Source organism: Oryctolagus cuniculus, chromosome 3, assembly GCF_051225735.1.
Source record: "Oryctolagus cuniculus isolate XC-2025 breed Fujian yellow rabbit chromosome 3, ASM5122573v1, whole genome shotgun sequence".
NCBI lineage: Eukaryota > Metazoa > Chordata > Mammalia > Lagomorpha > Leporidae > Oryctolagus > Oryctolagus cuniculus.
This window is the reverse complement of record NC_142869.1, coordinates 5853910-5871544: the sequence shown is the minus strand read 5'-3', so window position 1 is coordinate 5871544 and position 17635 is coordinate 5853910. Positions and strand designations below refer to the sequence as shown.

Below are 17635 nucleotides of genomic sequence, written 5' to 3'. Positions count from 1 at the left end.
TCCCCTGTGGGGCACTGCTGGCTAAGCACCTGTTCATTCCTGCTGTGTTTTTTCTGCTGACCCCATGAGCAGCCTCTCCTCACCTGGCATTGTTTCAAAGTTGTATCTATTCCTTTACCAAGAACTTTGGAGATATCCTACATGGACCCTGATTACAAGCCGGATTTTGCTTCATAATTTCTGTGGTGAATCATGTTTTTTAATATTTATTTATTTTTGTGCCAAACCTCTGCCTGTGGCGCCGGCATCCCATACGGGCACCAGTTCGTGTCCCAGCTGGCTGTTTCACTTCTGATCCAGCTCTCTGCTAGGCCTAGGAAAGCAGAAGAAGACGACCCAAGTGCTGGGGCCCCTGCTCCCGCATGGGAGACCTGGAAGAAGCTCCTGGCTCCTGGCTTCGGATCGGCTCAGTCCCAGCCATTGCAGCCATTTGGGGAGTGAACTGGCAGATGGAAGAGCTTGCTTGCTCTCTCTCTCTCTCTTTCTCTCTGCCTCTGCCTTTCTGTAACCCTGCCTTTCAAACAAACAAATAAACCTTAAAAAAGATTTGTTTATTTCTTTTGAAAGAGTTACAGAGAGAGACAGACAGACAGACAACCAACTTGCTTCCACCCTTTACTCCCCACACAGCCTCAATGGTCAGCACTGGGCCAGGCTGAAACCAGGAGCTTCATCTGGGTCTCCCACATGGGTGCAGGGGCCCAAGCACTTGGCTCATCTTCTTCTGCTTTTCCCAGGCCACTTCCAGGGAGCTGGATCAGAGGTGGAGCAGCTGGGACAGGAACCAGTGTCCCTATGGATCCAGCATCACAGGTGTTATCTGCTGTGCCACAACGTCAGCCCCTGTGGATCCTCTTTTTGAGAGGAGATTCTTTCCGTTTATGTCATATTCATTTAATTTATACTAACTTCAATGACTTTATAGTGTTGTACGCATCTTTCTTCCCTTCTTGTTACTAATGTGTGCACTATTCCAAAGGACTCTAAACTTTGCTTTTATTTTGAAAAAAATTAAAAACAATTTATTTGTACGTATCTCATAAATATACCATCAGGAACATAGCAATTCTTCCCACCATTCTTGCCCTCTCTCCCAGTTCCTCCCCCTTCCTCCTCCCTCTCCTGTTTAGTGCAGGAAAGAGAAAGAAACAGAAAGAACGGAAGCAAAACAAAAAAGAAAGAGTGGACTATCAAAGCTGAGAGAACTGTTCCTCAGTGTCTAGACCAGGGCTGTTCTATGTGTTTGCTTCTCAAAGGTGATTTCACTCCCCACTCCCTCTTTTCCCTTCCTTCTCCTTCTTTCCTTTTAGAAACTTAATTCTCTTTAAAGAGGAACCCAAGGAAGGTACATCTCTTGTGAGCTCTTAGACATAACTAACTTATGAGACATAGTATTATCCTCCAATTAATACCCTAAATAGAAGTGATTCTTAAGAACAGTTTTCCTATTAAGTCTCCCAATGCAACTCTTTGAGGACAGAGGTCCTGCATGGGAAGTTGGTGCACAGTGACCCTTGTTGTTTATTTAACAAATAACACTCTTGGCAAGGACATCAGTGATCACCCAAGGCTCTTGACATGAGCTGCCTCGGCTGTGGAAGCCTTTTTGATCCATTGGCTCAACAAGGCCATAAGCAAAGTGCACGTTCTCTCCTCCCTTCAGAGAAAGGCACATCCTTCTTTGGTGGCCACTTCTTTCCCCTGGGGTCTCACCCACAGGGGTCTTGTATGTAGGACATTTTATTTTCCAGGGTATCTTGGCTTTCCATGCCTGAAATGCTCCCTTGGACTTTGCAGCCAGACTGGAATGCCATTAAGGCTAATTCTGAGGTCAGAGTGCTACTTAAAGCAATTGTCCTTCTATGAGTCTGCTCTATGGACTGTTCCCCATATTGGACTTTCACTCCTTTGTAATTCTGTCTGTTACTGTTTCCAAACACTTAGCCCTATTTATATGATCACTATAACACTTGATCCTATCTATATTGTCACTTTACTGCTTCTTTCTAACCATTTGATCTTTGTTTTTTTTTTTTTTTTTTTTTTTTTTGTTTTTTTTTTTTTTTGACAGGCAGAGTGGACAGTGAGAGAGAGAGACAGAGAGAGAAAGGTCTTCCTTTGCCGTTGGTTCACCCTCCAATGGCCGCCGCTGCAGCCGGCGCACCGCGCTGATCCTGGCAGGAGCCAGGAGCCAGGTGCTTTTCCTGGTCTCCCATGGGGTGCAGGGCCCAAGCACCTGGGCCATCCTCCACTGCACTCCCTGGCCATAGCAGAGAGCTGGCCTGGAAGAGGGGCAACCGGGACAGAATCCGGCGCCCCAACCGGGACTAGAACCCGGTGTGCCGGCGCCGCTAGGTGGAGGATTAGCCTATTGAGCCACGGCGCCGGCCACCATTTGATCTTTGTAACACTTAAGCTGCTATTTTTGTCAGCCAGCTTAAGGGATTTTTGGGTCCTATGGCTACTTGTCAAGCTGTACTCTTGGAAGTCATTCCGTAGGAATGTGTGTAGGACAATACTGCTTTGCAGTTGCAAACTACATGCGTTTCACAATTACAACTTTAGGATCTTGGTGATTCTTCCCACTGTGGCCACCCTTCCACCTACACTCCCACCCCCTTTCCTCTTCCCTATTTATTCTCACTCTTATTCTTTACTAAGATCTGTTTATTGGCCGGCTCCGCGGCTCACTAGGGTTATCCTCTGCCTTGGGGTGCCGGCACACCGGGTTCTTGTCCCATTCGGGGAGCCAGATTCTGTCCCGGTTGCCCCTCTTCCAGGCCAGCTCTCTGCTGTGGCCCGGGAGTGCAGTGGAGGATGGCCCAAGTCCTTGGGCCCTGCACTCCATGGGAGACCAGGATAAGTACCTGGCTTCTGCCTTCGGATCAGCGCGATGCGCTGGCTGCAGCGCGCCGGCCGCGGCGGCAATTGGAGGGTGAACCAACGGCGAAAAGGAAGACCTTTCTCTCTGTCTCTCTCTCTCTCACTGTCCACTCAGCCTGTCAAAAATAAAAAAAAGTTCTGTTTATATTTAACTACATACATAGATGATTAACTCTATGTTAAGTATAGTGTTCAATGAATCATATGAAAGAGAAGATAAGGAAAATATTAGAAAGGAAAAGATAAACAAAATATAGAATTAGAAGCTATTTCTCAACAGTTGAGAGAAGGCTGTTCCAGATCATTGCTTGTCAAAGTGTTCATTTCATTTCTCCATGTTGTCCTTAAGGTACTCTGTTAGTTATCCCAGGTCAGGGAGAACATACAGAATTTGTCCCTTTGGGACTGGCTTGTTTCACTAAGTATGATGTTTTCCAGTCTCATCCATTTTGTTGCAGATGACAGGAGTTCATTTTTTTTTTTTTTTTTTTTTTTTTTTGCTTCTGTGCAGTGTTCTATGGTGTAGCTATCCCACAATTTCTTTCTCCAGTCTTCAGTTGAAGGGCATTTGGGTTGATTCCATGTCTTTGCTAATGTGACTTGAGCTGTGATAAACATGCAGGAACAGAGAGCTCTTTCATATGTTGATTTCATTTCCCTTGGGTAGAGTCCCAGGAGTGGGATGGCTGGGTCATATGATAGGTCTGTATTCAGATTTCTGAGGTATCTCCATACTGTCTTCCATAGTGTCTTCCACAGTTTACATTCCCACCAACAGTGGATTAGGGGACCTTTTTGTCCACATCTTCACCAGTACTTGTTGTTTCTTGATTTCCATATGGAAGCCACACTGGGTGGTGGGGAGTCAGTTGTCTCTTCACCTTGCTGATTGTTTCTTTGCAGTATAGAAGCTTCTCAATATGATGTAATCCCATTGGTTGATTTTGGCATTGATTGCCTGTGCCTCTTGAGTCTTTTCCGGGAACTCTTTGTCTGTGCCGATGTCTTGTGGAGTTTCCCCAATATTCTATAATAGTTTGGTGATGTTCGGTTGTGGATTTAGGTCTTTAGTTCATTTTGAGTGGATCTGGGTGAAAGGTGTCAGGTAAAGGTCTTGTTTCATGCTTCTGCATGTGGCAATCCAGTTTTCCCAGCACTATTTGTTGAAGAGACTGTCCTTGCTCCAGGGGTTGATATAAGCTCCTTCGTCAAAGAGAAGTTGGTTACAGATGCTTGAATTGATTTTGGGTGTTTCTATTCTGTTTCATTGGTCTCCTCAAACTTTATTCATGTCTTTGTGGTGACGGCATCAAAATCTTTTTCTCCTGGCTGTTTTGAAATATATCACGTGTGTTCGTCACCTATGGTCACGCAACTGTGCAGATGAATCCAGCACTTTTCTCCTAACTGAACTTGTTCCCGCTGACCAGTCCTTCCCTCCCTCTCCCTCTCCTCTATGCTGTTGGTGCTTAGGAACTGCTGTGCTGCTCTCAATTTCAGTGAGGTCAAGTTTTGATTTCTACCTATGACTGAGGTCAAGGGCTGTTTGTGTTTCTGTAGCTGGCTTGTTTTGCTTAAAACTAACAGCCTCCAGTTCCATCTACATTTTCACCAATGACAAGGTTTAGTCCTTTTTTATGGCTAAATACAAGGGGTCTTCAAAAAATTTGTGGAAATTGCCAGTTACGAAAAACTATGTGTGCATTCCAGAAATCTTTGTAACAAAATGAACTTTTGTCTTCATTGCATTTTCTACAACCCTTGGGAAGTACCCTTGATGGAACAAAGGCATACTCCGCAGCCATTCTATCTAGCTCCTTTCCCGAAAATAGATAAAATCAGAATTTACATTTTATCCATACATCCTTTGAATTTTTCTCTTACCCCTGCATCCCAGTCCAGTCTCACAACCTGTATCGTCCCCACCCTGCCCCTGCATTGTTCTCCAGGTTTCGAAGGCAAAGCCAAGCTTGAAGAATCTGTGCAGAGCAACTCAGATTCATCAGTTACTCTCCCTCCCCTGCAGACCTCTAGCCCACCCTAAGATAGAAAGCCCAGTCCGCTGGGGTCTGCGCCCTCTACCATGTGTTCAGTCTGTGTGCACACTGGCAGTTGGTCACCAATCTCTGCCATTTATTTTTCTTCAATAAATTCATTTTGGCTGTGAGTTCATATCCTGTCTCCTCTCAGTTCTGCACCCCTTTTCCTTATAACCGTCATAGTATTTGTGTGTGTGTGTGTGTATACTCACACTCAAACACACACAGATTTTTCTTTTTTTAAAGATTTATTTATTTATTTGAAAGTCAGAGTTACACAGAGAGAGAAGGGGGAGGGAGGGAAGGAGAGTGGGAGAGAGAAAGGGAGGAAGAGAGGGAGAGGGAGAGAGAGAGGTTCACACCCCAACTGGCCAAAATGGCCAGAGGTGCAGAGATCTGAAGCCAGGAGCCAGGAGCTTTTTCTGGATCTCCCATGCGAGTGCAAGGGCCCATGTGCCTGGGCCACCTTCTAGTGCTTTCCCAGGCCATAGCAGAGAGCTGGTTCAGAAGTGGAGCAGCCGGGTCTCAGACACCATTCCAGTTTGAGAGATTGTTATATCGTATGGTAGTTCCAGCTTTAATATTTTTTGAGAATAATCCATCCTGTTTTCCATAATGGCTATGCTAATTTGTACTCTCGTGAATAGTGTTCTAGTGTTCTCTCTTTTCCACATCCTCACTGGCACCTGTTATCTTTTGCGAAATTTGATAATAGTCATTCTAACTAGAGTGAAGCAATATTCATTATGGTTTAAATTTGTTTCCACAATGATTAGTGATGTTGATTGTGTGTGTGTGTGTGTCTTGGATGTTTGTCTTTTCTTTTGAGAATTCTCCATTTGTTAGGTAGGAATTAGATATGAGCTTATGTGTGTGTAACGGGCCTAAAGAGAAGACTTCTATGTCCAGCACATGCATCTCAAAGCCATCCTGGTAATGTTTCAGGGGCAGCTGGGTACTCGCATCCTGCCCTGCCCCCTTCTACCTGATAACCTGCCAGGTGGGGGTCCCCGCCCCTCCTGCCTGACAAATCTTCCACAGTCTCCCAGATGCAGCCCAGTATCTGCATCTCAAACACCCTGCTCAGGATCCTGATTCTCCAGGGGGTCCTGCTCACCCTTCCTCTGAACCCAGGATGATGCCAGCGAGGCTTCCTCCTGTCTGATGCCTTCAGGGAAAACTCAGGAGCTCCTTAATGTCTACATCCATAAAATCCTTTGTTTCAGGAGATGTGTGAAGAAAAGACCCATCTCCTACACACACACACACACACACACACACACACCCGGCATCAACATGACAGCTCGCTCAGCCCTCTTCCTCTATGCTGAGTAGCCTGCCTGCCTGCCTGCCTGCCTGCCCAGGTGTAATCTCTCCACTCAACCATGTAACCTTGCTCCTTCCCCCCAGTCCGAGCGACTGCACTCTCTCTCAGGTCCTGTCTGGAGAGGTGCCCTTCCGTCTTTACGGATGTCCCTTCCCTAATAAACTTTGCTACTTTTTACTTTCCACTAGTCTGTCTTATGCCTGAATTCTTTCATGCTCAAAGACAAGAACCCTGCCATTCTCCAGTAACACGTTCATGTCACTTGGCCAACTTACAAGCATGTTATTGGTTTCTTGATGGTAGGTTGCTTGAGTTCCTTATATATTCTGGATATTAACTCCTTTTTAGATGTGTAGTTTCCAGATATTTTCTTCCATTTTGTATGTTGTTTCTCCATTCTGTTGATTATCTTCTTTGAAGTTTTTCACTTAGATGTAATCCCATTGGGCTGTTTTTGGTCTTATTCCTCCTAAGGTGGTCTTATTAGAAAAAAAAGCAGCAGCAGCTTCCCAGTGCCATGTCGTGAAGCATTTCTCCAGGGTTTTCTCCTGACTTTCACAGTGTGTGTCTTCCATGAACTGCCGGGACCCATTTTGAACGCCCTTTTGCATGTGTAGGTCTACGTCCCTCTTCCCCATGCGGATCTCCAGTTTTCCCAGCACTGCTGATTGAAGAGACTGTCCTCTCTTCACTGTGTGATCTTAGCACTTTGTGGAAAATCCCTTGGATATCAGGGCCTGGGTTTATTTCTAGGCTTTCTATTTTGTCACATGGGTTTTTATATGCATTTTTATATCAATGCTATATTGTTTTGATTGCTATAAGTACAGCATATTTTGAGTGAGACAGTGTAGTGCCTGTTGCTTTGTTCTTTGCTCAAGATTGCCTTAGTGATTGAGGGGATTTTGTGATTTCCTATGACTTTTAGCATGGCCCTATCTTGTCCTGGGAAGGATGCCATTGGTATTTGATAAGGATTACGTTGAATTTATAGACTGCTCTAGGCAGTATGGACATTTTAACAATATTGCTTCTCCCAGTGCACAGTCACAGTTATCATTCCTTTCTTGTGTGTATTCTCTTCGATTTCTTCCAACAATTTTTCATCCTCTTTATTGTGTTCTTTTTTTGTTGCTTTGGTGAAATTTATTAGTCTTGTCTTATTGTTGCTATTATAAATGGAGTTGCTGATTGCACTTCTTTTTCTGATAACACTCTATCACCACGTAGAAGCGCTACTGAGTTTTGTATGTTGATTATGTCTCCTTCGACATTGCAGAGTTGATTTATTTGTTCTGGTTGTTTTTTGGTAGGGTCTTTGGGGCTTTCTATCTTTGATCACATTATCAGAAAACAATGACAATTTAGTTCCCTTCTTTGAAATTTGGATGTCTTTTAGTTTTTTTCTTTGCTCACTACCCTGGTTAGAAATTCCAGACTATGTTGAATAAAAGTGATGAAAGCTGACATCCGTTTTCACTCTAGATTTAGAGATCAGTTTTCCCTCATTCAGTCTGGTGTTGTTGGTGGGCTTGTGTATGTTGAGGTATGTTCCTCCTCAATGTTCAGTATGTTCAGTATTAAGATTCATCATGGTGGGCCCAGCTCTGAGTTCCAAGGCAAGGTCTGCGGCTTCTCTGTTCTCTTCCCCAGGAGGTGGAATCTTTCTCCACCTGTGCTGACAGAGGTGGGGTAGGGATGGCAAGGCAGTCACTGGAGTGCTGTGGCTGACACTGAGCTGGGATACACCTGGAGCTCAGGTCATGGGGGTGGAAGTTACCTTGGCTTCTTCAGTGCCCCCACCCCTCAGCAGGGCAGCTTTTCATCCAGCCATCACTGTGCTAACCAGACTTTCAGAGTGGAGCTCCACTGTGCTGCTTTGAATCTTGAATTTGTTACCTGTTAATGCTTCCTTTTCCTTCTGAGAAAAGTTGCTTAAAAAGATGACAGAAGCACTCGCCTTCATTCAAGGATGGACAACACCAGTGATGAGGAATGCAGGGGGTTTCAGAGCTGGCAGAAAGGTGGGTGGGGAGGATCATGGCTTTTTCCAAATTGCCCTCAGACTGTTGCAAGGAGTGTGTCAGAGAGAGAGAGGCAGACGGGTGGAGGTGAAAAAGTAAACTAAAGTCTCAGGTGAAAGCTCATGGGGCCCTAATTGGTTCAAGAGAGCTTGCTTAAAAAATGATTAATGGTTGATATAGGTTCATTCAAATAAAAGGGCAGGATTCCGAGCCAGGTAGAAGGACACAGAGTCTGTGAAAGCACTGTTTGGTTCAGGGGACGTAGCCAGAAGGCCTGCGGTGCAGAGCAGGGTGTATGAATATTTATTGTTGTTGTCACTCTAACTCTCTCCAGGATGGCCTGCCTGCTTTCTGCAGCTCAGAGAGCGTCTGCGGGGGTTCTCTTCGTGGCACTCTGGGGCACAGTGGTGGGTGACAGGCTGCTGGTGGTGCCCCAGGATGGAAGCCACTGGCTTAGCATGCAGGACATAGTTGAGGCTCTTGGGGTGAGGGGGCATGAAATCGTGGTGCTGGTGCCAGAAGTCAACTTGCTCTTGAGAGAATCCAGGTTCTACACGAGGAGAATCTATCCAGTGCCGTTTGACCAGGAGGAGCAGAGTTATCGGTATCGCACCTTTGGAGAAAAGCACTTTACTGACAGGTCCTGGCTGAGCGGGCCTCAGACGGAATACAGGAATCTCATGGTTGTGATTGACATGTACTTCATCAACTGCCAGAGCCTGCTGAGACACGGCGACACCTTGGATTTCCTCAGGGCGGGCAAGTTCGATGCTCTTTTCACAGACCCATTCTTACCCTGTGGTGTGATCCTGGCTGAGTACCTGGGCCTGCCCTCCGTGTACCTGTTCAGGGGCTTCCCCTGTTCCCTGGAGCATTTGTTTGGCGGAAGCCCCAACCCGGTGTCGTACATCCCCCGGTGCTACACAAAGTTCTCCGACCAGATGAGCTTCCCCCAGCGCGTGGTCAACTTCCTCGTTAACTTGTTGGAGGTCCCTCTATTTTACTGTCTGTATTCAAAGTATGAGGACCTGGCGGTAGAGCTCCTCAAGAGGAAAGTGGACCTGCCCACCTTATTTCAGAAGGACCCCGTGTGGCTGCTAAGATACGACTTTGTGTTTGAGTACCCCAGGCCGGTGATGCCCAACATGGTGCTCATTGGCGGGATCAACTGCAAGAAGCCGGACGTCGTGTCTCAGGTGGGTGGGTGTGCTTCTTGCAGGCAGACACTGCTCTTCTGGGCTCTGTCTTCTCCCACTCATGTGTGTCCTGTCCCCTGGGAGAAGAAATGGTGGTGGGGAGGGGGGAGGGGTGCCAGGCCTGGAACAGCAGGGCTGTGGGGGACCTGAGGCCCAGGTGACATGCAGGTGTTGCAGTGGACTCTGGGCTCATGCCTGGTGACAGCCATGGATATGCAGATACACTTAGTTTTGTTCTGGGGACAGTCCCAGGATCATTGCAGCAATGGCATTGCAGTCCAGCAGAGGTGAAGGCTTGACCAAGGCAACGTGTCCTTGTTGAAACCCACTCTCCCAACTCTGTCCATGCTTTGTCCCTGGTCCCAAGGCAGGCATGAATAAACCCACAGGCCAAATCTGTTCTTTTTGAGTTGTTTTAAGGAATTATTTATTTATCTATTTCTTTTTATTTATTTGTGATCATGGAGAAAAAGAAGAGAGGGGGAGAGGGAGAGAGAGAGAAGGAGAGAGTGAGGAAGAGAGGGAGAGAGAGATAGAGAAAGAGAAAGAGAGAAAGAGAGAGAGAGAGAGAGATCTCCCATCCCTGGATTCACTCCCCAAATGCTAAAGGCAGCCAGGGCTGGGCCAGGCTAATGCAGGGAACAGAGCCAGAGCCAGAGCAGGTCTCCAAATCCATGTGCTCTTCCTTGGGAAGCAGGTACCCCAGTTGGCATCTTAGCCACTACACTTCCACAGGCCTGCTTTTATATGGCCCAGAGTAAGAATGCTTTTTAACATTTATTTTTTATATTTGAAAGGCAAGATTACAGAGAAAGGTAGAGTGAGAGAGAGATCTTCCATCTAGACTACTGATTCACTCCCCAGATTCAGGCCAGAGCCAGGAGCCTGAAACTCCATCTCAAGCACTTAGGCCATCTTCTGCTGCATTCCCAGATGCATTAGCAGAGAGCTGGATCAGAAGTGGCGCCGGCAGGACTTGAAATGGCACCGATACGGGATCCAGGCATTGCAGGTGGAGGCTTGACGCACTGTGCCCCAACACTGCCCCAAGTTTTCATAGCTTTAGAGGGAGGTTAAAAACCAGCACCAGCACCAGCACACAGAACTTGTGACTGAGCTGTGTGGCCTGCAAAGCTGACTGCTCACTGCTGGGCTGGTGCAGACAGGTGTGGGAGCCTCAGACCTCAGGGACTGTTCCTACATGCCCCCCTGAGAAGTGGGGCACAGTGCCCAGAGTCACTTTGGAAAATCAAAACCTGTGAGTTGTTTCTTTTTAAGTATTTGTACCTTTGATAGTTTTCATCTTCATGCCAGAATTTTCTTTTCAATGCATTTTTCATCAGAAGAAGCCTCAGACAGTCCCAAAGATGCTTGCAATGTGTCTTCCACACCAAACACTGGACACAGGTCCCGTGAGCCAGAGGGGCAGGAGGCTGAGCACACTGGGATGGGGTCCAGGGAGCCCACGTTGTGAAACAGAAACTCCGAGTGTCAGGAAGATTCAACCAGAGGTTTATGAGTACAAGAGGTTTATTTGTTATTGTCTATTCAAAGGGATTTCTTCTTTTCACAAAGAAAAATGGGGCGTGAGAAGGAGAACACTGTCGTCTCTGGTCCCTTGGTGCACGCACTCTGTTTCTGTGAAAGTGACACTGGACCAGAGCAGTGCTGGGTGGGCTCTGGGCTGCCTCACCTGCGTGTCACTGTCGTCCAGACGGCCTCCTTGTGGCAATGGGCAGTCTGCAGCCTGCATGTTTTGTTCTTAGCAACTGAGTCAAGGTAGTGAGAATCAAGTTTCCTTTGTCAAATAATCAAGCCATCTCAAGGCGCTGAAACATGTGGTGATGGTTCCTGTCATTGTGAATTTACTAAATGCCATGGAATTTTCCTTTATTTAAAAAAAAAAGCTAACGTTATGTTATGTGATTTTACCTCAGTAGATTACCCAGTAAAGAAGAACACTCATCACTGATCATAGCTTTAAAATGTATTTCGCATTAGGCGGGTAACACAAGCAGGTGACACAAAAACCAAACAAAACACAAATGTCCAATTAAACTTTGTAATTACTTCTCACTTCAGAAATAACCCAAAACACACATTAATAAACATTGAAACCTAGTTTTCCTATCAAATTAGCAAAACAGTTGTTATTTGTAACTGTTGGCTGTGATAGTGTAACCTAAATAGGATCATACATATCTGAAAAATGAGCAAAGCCTTTGAGAATGCTAGCTTAGTAAATCTCCTTGCATAATGCTGTGCCTCTCACTCCTGGGAAGAGGCCCCTCTCAGGACCATGGCTGGGCTCCCAGCCTTGCCCATGTGGGAGAGCACAGTGAGACAAACCTCTTAGGCTCCTGTGAGTGTGACTCTTCCAGCCCCCCTCCTCTGTCCAGGGAGGAGCTCAGGCATCTCAGAGGACTGCCTGGTTGCTTCTGCCTATGTTGGCTTCCTGGCTAGTGACTTCCGCTGTGAGAGACAGAATCAGGAGCACTCCCTGTGTTCTGAAACCTCTTCCCCTAGGTCTTCCCAGGGCCGACTCTCAACCGTGTGCACCTTCATCAGCCCCAGGAGAGGTCTGATGGTGCCAGAATCTCCCCTTGCCTCTGCAGCCTTCCCATCTTCCTCTCTTGTCATTTTTCTTTCCTAGAATCACACACAGTTTGTGTAAGAAAGAACATTTGTCTTTAGATCCTTGCTCTCTGCCTACAGGGGCTCAAATTCTATTTGCACATCGGTAGAGCCCCATCTTTCCCATGGCTTACCTCTCGTCCTGTTAGGAGGCTCAGGTTCCAAGTATCTCAATTTTTGGAGGAGAATTTAGCCTAACATTTCATTATTAGAAGAGCCACTGGAGTATTTTTCTCAGAACCAAGGAATTGAGATAAATCCTAGTTTCTTCCACTTGTGCTGCAAAGAACCACTCAAACCTTTAAAGCCCATGCTGTGTCTTTCCCTGTTAGGACTTTGAAGAGCTTGGAGCCAGGTGTAGGCAGAAAGGTGCTCTGGGAAGGAGCACACTTTCTTGGCCCAGCCTGCTCTAAAGGAGGGGCTGGAGAGCTTCCCCTGCTGGATCCAAGGACCCCTCCCTTGTTCCCATTATGTTAGCAGAGCAAGAGAATCAGGTTAAGAACTGCAAGGTTGGGGGTTGGGGGCGGCCATGGGTGTGGCGCTGTGGCCTAGTAGGTAAAGCTACCGCCTGCAGTGCCGGCATCCCATATGGGCACCGGTTCGAGTCCTGGCTGCTCCACTTCTGATCCCGCTCTCTGCTGTGGCCTGGGAAAGCAGTGGAAGATGGCCCAAGTCCTTGGGCCCCTGCACCCACATGGGAGACCCGGAGGAAGCTCCTAGCTCCTGGCTTTCGCCCTTGCAGCCAAATAGGGAGTGAACCAGGCGATGGAAGACCTCTATGTCTCTCTCTGTCTCTGCTTCTGTGTGTAACTCTGACTTTCAAATAAATAAATCTTTTTTTTTTTTTTTAAAAGAGCTCCAGGGTTTGAATTTGAATCTTTCACTTCTCTGTCTGTAGAATGAGAACACCCAGGGAGGTGTGCAAGGGTGAGAGTCAGGATAGATGAGCAAGGCCAAGAGGAGGCAAGACAGAAACTAACAGCCAGAACAGGTTTATGCAGGAGCAAACCTGACAGGGAGTGACTATGGCATGTGCAGGGAGTGGACACACAGAGCTCTCTTACAGGCGGGGGCAGCTGAGGGTCCTAAGCTGGAGGGCATTACATGGGAGTGAGCTGCTTTGCTTGGGTTTTCTGCGGGCACAGGCTTTTCAAACTTAGCTGGCCTTCCTCTCTGCTGGCTGGTTGGTTGGCTGGGGGAGAATGCAAGGGGTGGGGCTGAGCTATTGGAAAAGAATGCAAGGGGTTGCTTTTTGTTCTCCCTCCAGCAGCAGGGAGAGCAAGTTCATAGGAGACCTCTGGCAGCCAAGGAAGCAACAGAAAGGAGGCGGGGCCACTTGGGCTAGCATCCTTGGACTGACCCTCACTTGGGAGAGCAAACCAAAGCACCCAGCTAGGCGGTGAGGGGGACTGCAGTTCCTCTGCCCACCCTCCCTACAGGAGTCTCTGCAAGTGATGCTGGTCCAGACTGAAATGTCAACATTTCTTGGTTAAGCCAAGAGGGAAACAAATCCAAAAATGCCATGTCATCCTTAACAGGCACTTTTCAAAAATGCATGACCAGGCCAATGTCTCCACACCTGGAGAAGAATGAAGGGGGTAGGGTAGAGAACAAGAGGGTATGAGATTGAATTGGGATTCAGGGACAAGGGGTAAATTCTGATTTTATCTATCTTTGGGGCAGTGAGCTGGAATGACTGAGACTCGTGTCTTCGTTCCATCCATCCTGACTCTGAGTACAGAAAAGGAGAGGGGCACTGGTGTCTTTCCGGCTGCTTCCTGCTGATTCTGGGTGTAGATGTGGGGCAAAACCTATACTCAGGGTCAGATTGATTGAAGAAGGAGAGAAGTCTGATGTTCCTGTAGATGGCTTGAGATAGAGCCGTCATTTGTTCCTGCAAGAACCTTTGGAATATGTTAACTATGCATGGTAGAAATAGAGCACTATGAGTATGAGGATAAAAGGAGATATTAGAGACATTGCCCATGGTGGGAAAGATGGCCAAAACGAGGCAGAGTGACCTTGAGAATACATCTCATTAGCACAGTTTTTATGCATTTGATCCCATGTCTTATCATACCCAATTTATTGGTGTAAAAGCCAAAAAGAGGCAAAGTCCACCTCTCTTGGCTTTGAGGAGGTCTAGCCTCCAGTGGTTCTGGATTTCTACTCCTGCCCATGAATCCACTTGAACCTGGAGACAAGACAGCTTCTGTGCATTTATGTTTTCTTTGAGATTGGGCGATAAATCTTCAATTTTATTTGCCTTGTCTACTGAAATGCCAGTCTGGTCATTCCTGTTCCATTTCCTCTTTCTCCAGCGAGATTATCAAGGAGGTTAAGTCTAAAATCTCTCTTGATGTGGTAGTTTAGAGGGTCAGAAAGTAGAGATGGGTCCAGGGTAAAGGATGGAGCAGGAAGTAGGATGGCAAGTGTACAAGTCCCTGTGCAGTGGTGGGGAGGCAGATGCACGCCTGGTTACCACGGAGAAAGAATGCCCTGATTCTGGTCCTATACACGCGAGCATATGCTAGGAGACAACCTTTACGGTTTCATGTGGCAAGGAATGTGATGAGTAAATGCCATGGCAGCCACTTCCACTGGGTGTGAGGAGTGGTGGTGGCCAGTAGGGGGTGGGCCTGGAAGGGGGACATTAGGTCACAGGTGTCCTGGGGCAAATGAACCCACATTGTGGGAAGAAGGGAAGGAAGTGTGAGTGATGCTTAAAGGGGCTTGACTGCTTAGCGAGGCTGTAGCAGAGATGCCTTGGACAGGTCTAACAGGTGGATCCTCTATACAATATCAGCGTTTGGTCCTCTAGCCATGCCAGCATTTCTTCCGGGAAGCTCCAACAGAGATCTATTTCCTGGGGTTCTGCCAGGAAGGTTCTGGTCCTGGTCATATGAACATGGACCCATTCCCAGAGCAGGGTGGGGATGGGGAGGGCTTGCCAGCCCTCAGAAGAGGAATGTGTGCAGATCCAACATGAGAGACATGGGGATTATCTTTAAAAAATAGGCTAGAAGAACTACTGGGGAGAGGTATGTTAAGACTTTTGGGAGGAAATGTGGGGGCTTTGAACCATAAAAGGGGATCAGGTTAGAAGCAGGAGGTAGCAGAAAAGCATCCTACCAGAAGGGGAACAGAGTGCTAAGAGCAGTTTGTTAAGACAGGTCAGCCTGTGGGGACGATGGCTGTCAAGCCTATGGCAAAGGTTAGGGCTAGGACTGCGGCTACAAACAGTAGCAGAGGGTGACAGTGCATTCCTGTATGAAGTGTGAACGGAAGGGAAAAGGAGTTCTGTGTAGGTGTGAAGTCCCAGGGATCTCCCTGGAGCCAGCACTCTGACACAAGGTCGGGAAGGTAGATTGGTGTGAGACTGAAATGAGATTCAGGGACAAGGGAGAAATGCTGATTTTATCTGTCTTTTGGGCACTGAGCTACAATGGCTGAGACTTGTGTCTTTGTTCCATCAAGTGGGAGGGGGGCCCAGGTCAGTGTCTGAGCACTGCACTGGATGGGGGGGGGGCTACTCCAGTGGCCAAGGAGGTGTGATGCACCTGGCAGGGCAGCCCTGTGTGATGTGGCCTGCACCCCTGAGTTTACTGGGGTCTGTGCAGCAGACTGCAGTGTCCTGAGGGCAGCACTGCACCTCAGGAACCAACAGGAGCAGGGCAGGTGTGAAGCCCAGCTGCACCTGTGGGTGTCTGGGGTGTCTGGGGTCAGGTCTCTCCAGCTGCCCAGTGGGCTGGCTCTCCGTTTTTGTGCACTGCTCTCCAGCACACTCCCACAAGTACTGTAGCCAAATAGTAGCTGTTTTTCTCTTTTTTTTCTGATGCTTCTTTATCAGGGAGTTGCTGAGCTGCCTATAATCAGTCATCTCCCCCAGAGAAGAAAGAGTTAACAGATTTATCAGATTAGGCCACAGCAGGCAGAGAAGTGAATTGGCAGCAGGTCAGTTGCAATCTGTCAAAGAGTGGTTAAAAAGAGGAGTGGCAGGTATTAAAATAAAATGAGTGTTGAATACCTTGTTTTGGGAGTAGTCAGGAAAAGAAAGGCACGAACTAGCATGCTCCCGGGACAGCACAGGGGCAGGTGCGTTTGTCCAGGACCGGCCGTCAGATCCATCTCTCCTGGGTGGAGGCAGAGGGTAGGGCCACCGTAAAAGAGAGGGATAGGTTTATTGCACAGTGATTTGCTTAGGGAGCACACTGTGTCTTCCATTGATGTGCTGTTTTGTTAAGTGGCCTGGTGACGACAATACGAAGATTGGAAAAGCTCAGGTAGGAGCACAGGCTGGTGTGGCCAGTGCAATGCTGCTGCCCTCCCGGGGCCGGCGGGGCCGCTGCTCTTGCTGTGTGTGGTGCGCTGGGCTGAGGGCAGCAGGGTGTGGTGGTTCCTTGGAGGGCAGCCACAGGCTCAGCATGCAGAAGGTCCTGCAGGAGCTCCAGGCCCGAGGCCACCAGACTGTGGTCCTTGTGATACAGCAGAATCAGTCTCAGAGGAGAGGCCCCTTTCACTCTGAGAACCTGTGCCAGTCCTCTCATGCAGGATGGATTCAACATGTGCTCTGGCAGCACCATCAGACGATCTTTGAAACACAAAGTTTTCTGAAGCGATTTTGGAAAATGTAGCAAGCTAGAAAAACGCATCCAGGACCTATTCCCAGTCATGCTCAGAGCTATTGCATAACAAAGCCCCGATGAGGCACCTGGATGACAGCTCCTTTTATGTGGTTTTAACCGGCCCCATGGTCCCCTGTGGGGCACTGCTGGCTAAGCACCTGTTCATTCCTGCTGTGTTTTTTCTGCTGACCCCATGAGCAGCCTCTCCTCACCTGGCATTGTTTCAAAGTTGTATCTATTCCTTTACCAAGAACTTTGGAGATATCCTACATGGACCCTGATTACAAGCCGGATTTTGCTTCATAATTTCTGTGGTGAATCATGTTTTTTAATATTTATTTATTTTTGTGCCAAACCTCTGCCTGTGGCGCCGGCATCCCATACGGGCACCAGTTCGTGTCCCAGCTGGCTGTTTCACTTCTGATCCAGCTCTCTGCTAGGCCTAGGAAAGCAGAAGAAGACGACCCAAGTGCTGGGGCCCCTGCTCCCGCATGGGAGACCTGGAAGAAGCTCCTGGCTCCTGGCTTTGGATCGGCTCAGTCCCAGCCATTGCAGCCATTTGGGGAGTGAACTGGCAGATGGAAGAGCTTGCTTGCTCTCTCTCTCTCTCTTTCTCTCTGCCTCTGCCTTTCTGTAACCCTGCCTTTCAAACAAACAAATAAACCTTAAAAAAGATTTGTTTATTTCTTTTGAAAGAGTTACAGAGAGAGACAGACAGACAGACAACCAACTTGCTTCCACCCTTTACTCCCCACACAGCCTCAATGGTCAGCACTGGGCCAGGCTGAAACCAGGAGCTTCATCTGGGTCTCCCACATGGGTGCAGGGGCCCAAGCACTTGGCTCATCTTCTTCTGCTTTTCCCAGGCCACTTCCAGGGAGCTGGATCAGAGGTGGAGCAGCTGGGA

At 47.7% G+C, this 17635-nt stretch overlaps 2 protein-coding genes across 3 annotated transcripts in view; both read left to right on the top strand.

Annotated features, from left to right (window-relative positions):
- The window catches only part of LOC138843124 (UDP-glucuronosyltransferase 1A6-like), a 33993-nt gene extending 25164 nt beyond the window's left edge, over positions 1 to 8829 (top strand). For both annotated transcript variants that reach the window (XM_089328900.1, XM_089328902.1), the window contains one exon: positions 8608 to 8829. In XM_089328900.1, coding sequence (XP_089185026.1) covers positions 8608 to 8688 — 81 coding nt within the window. In that variant the 3' untranslated portion in view covers positions 8689 to 8829. The remainder of the gene's footprint in view (positions 1 to 8607) is intronic.
- Positions 1 to 17635, top strand: part of UGT1A7 (UDP glucuronosyltransferase 1 family, polypeptide A7) — a 148716-nt gene that overhangs the window by 30670 nt on the left and 100411 nt on the right.